Source organism: Eumetopias jubatus, unplaced genomic scaffold, assembly GCF_037043125.1.
Source record: "Eumetopias jubatus isolate StellerSeaLion01/CBP00866 unplaced genomic scaffold, mEumJub1_p1.0 scaffold_7, whole genome shotgun sequence".
Classification (NCBI taxonomy): domain Eukaryota; kingdom Metazoa; phylum Chordata; class Mammalia; order Carnivora; family Otariidae; genus Eumetopias; species Eumetopias jubatus.
Window position 1 is genome coordinate 42,651,863 of NW_028274813.1, and position 2,322 is coordinate 42,654,184.

General features: G+C 45.2%; 1 protein-coding gene across 1 annotated transcript; it reads right to left on the reverse strand.

The window, feature by feature from the left end:
- Window positions 1–250: 250 nt before the first annotated feature.
- LOC114205699 (thymosin beta-4-like) lies at window positions 251–780 on the reverse strand. The gene has a single exon (XM_088025042.1). It carries the CDS (start codon window positions 726–728, stop codon window positions 594–596), a length of 135 nt encoding a protein of 44 aa, XP_087881168.1. The 5' UTR covers window positions 729–780; the 3' UTR covers window positions 251–593.
- Window positions 781–2,322: the final 1,542 nt, after the last annotated feature.

Genomic DNA, 2,322 nt, shown 5'->3' on the forward strand with positions numbered 1-2,322 from the left:
CAGGCTGGGCTCAGCAGGTTCCCTCTAGAGGGGGTGGGATTTCTTCCATGCTGGCTCAGGGCTCTAGGCTAGAAACTTAAAGGCCGAGCCCAGAACTGGGAGGGCAGTCACCGAGCCTGCCCAGACTCGAGGAGTGGGGTGCTGGGTGGGCCAGGGGCGCAGACGCACCTTCTTTTTTTTTTCCAGGTTTTAAAACTTTGTATTGCATATTTAAAAAATTGTGCATTCCAAGAATTAAAATCATTTGAACAAAAAAAAAAAAAAATGGCACTCTGATTAAACTGCATTTGACAGCCTGCAGGACACCCTGGACCAGCTTGGTTTTTACTCTCGATTTCACTGTCGTCCCTCCCAGCTTCTTCCTTCACCAACATGCAAGTTCTTTTCCTTCCCTGCCAGCCAGACAGGCAGATGGGAGAGGCAGGCGCCTTTCGCAGTCAGTAGTTCTCGATTCTTTGATGTGAAAAGGGGTAGCACAGTCATTTAAACTTATCCAACCACGTTGCATCTTACAAAGTTAAACAGCTAAAAGAAGTAAAATAAGAAGGCAATGCTTGTGGAATGTACAGTGCGTATTGGCGGTGCGCGCCTCATTACGATTCGCCGGCTTGCTTCTCGTGTTCAATCGTTTCTTTTGAAGGCAGTGGATTTTTCTCTTGCGTTTCTGTCTTCTTCAATTTCGACTTACCGAATTTCTCAATCTCAGCCATATCGGGTTTGTCAGACATGGTTGCAGAGAAAGCGGAGCGAGGTGCGCGTACAAGTGAAGTCCGATCTGCTCAGTGTGGCCGCCGCCGAATCGCAGAGGCACCTTCTGATGGGAGGAGTCTCCAGGATTTGCCGCCAGCTCGAATCCTCCACAACAGGGTAGATTAAACTGTTCGGGTATAACAGCACAGGTGGGAATCGGTGGCTTCCACTTCTACAGTTCTACGAATTTCTTTTAGACACTGCTGTTAGCCTAGCCTGAAATGGAACAAATCTTCACTTCACCCGCTTTACCTCTGTCCTCTATCTAGTCTCCCTTAGTCTGACCTGCTCCCATCTTCTGTTTTGGAAAACCTTTAACCAACAAGGCACCATGGCCGCACCCAGGACCGCCACTGGACGGCAGGGTCTAGAGCAGCTCTGTCCAACAGAAATAGAATGCAAGCCACTTGAAGAACTTTACATTTCTTAGCAGCCACACTAAAAAATAAGAGGAGGGTCACCTGGGTGGCTCAGTTGGTTAAGCATCTGACTCTTGATCGAAGCTCAGGTCTTGATCTCAGGGTCATGAGTTGGGTCATGAGTTGGGTGCCATGCTGGGCAGGGAGCCTACTTGATACAAAAAAAAAAAAAAAGGTAAAAAGAGGGGCACTTGGCTGGCTCAGTGGGTACAGCATGTGACTCTTGATCTCAGGGCTGTAAGTTCAAGCCCCAAGTTGGGTCCAGAGATTACTTAAAAATAAAATACCAAAATAAATAAATAGATAAAAGTAAAAAGGAACAGGTGAAATTAATAAGACATTTTAATTGCCCCAATGTATGAAGAGATGATCGTTTCAAGAAGTAATCATTACAGAATAATATTGAGGTATTTTACATTCTTTTTTCATACAGGGTCTTCAAAATCCAGTGTGTATTTTACACATACAGCCTATCCCAGTTCAGTGCAATGCAGTCCGGCCACCTCTCAAGGGCTCCACAGCCACATGTGGCTAGTGGCTACCACATTGGATAGCAGTGGCCTAAAGCTCTGTCACTCTTATTTGTCCCCTCCTCACTACCACCAAAAACTTAACAACAACAACAACAACAACTGCTCTAGAATAAACTAGAATAAACACTCAGGCTTCCTGGAAGGGGCCAAGCCACCCAAGAATGTCCAGGTGAGGGAAAATTCTCCACTGTCACTTAGGCGGGAGTGGGATAGAGCGAGCCCGGTTGGTCCATTTTTCTGCCCTCTGCAGACCCATCCCCTTCTCAGCGGTTGTCTTTCCAAGTCGGATCCTCAGTCTCTCTATCTTGAGCAAAGCACTCTACATAAATATTCAGATTTGCTAAGGAGCTAAGTGGCTATTCAATTTAAATAAGAGTCTGCTTTACCAAAGGATTCACTTCAGAATTGTTTAAGCTAGAGCATTTCTCTTGTGTATTCCAAATATATCCATTTAATTTTAAAAGATTTAATCACATTTCACCGACATCTATTGAACGAAATAAATTATCCCTACACAGGGAAGGCTTCCTGAAAGTTGATTTTGGGGATGAGCATGAGCAGAGAGGAAATACTCTAGAATGTTAGGGCTGTAAGAAAACTTCGAGCTCACAGACTAGTCC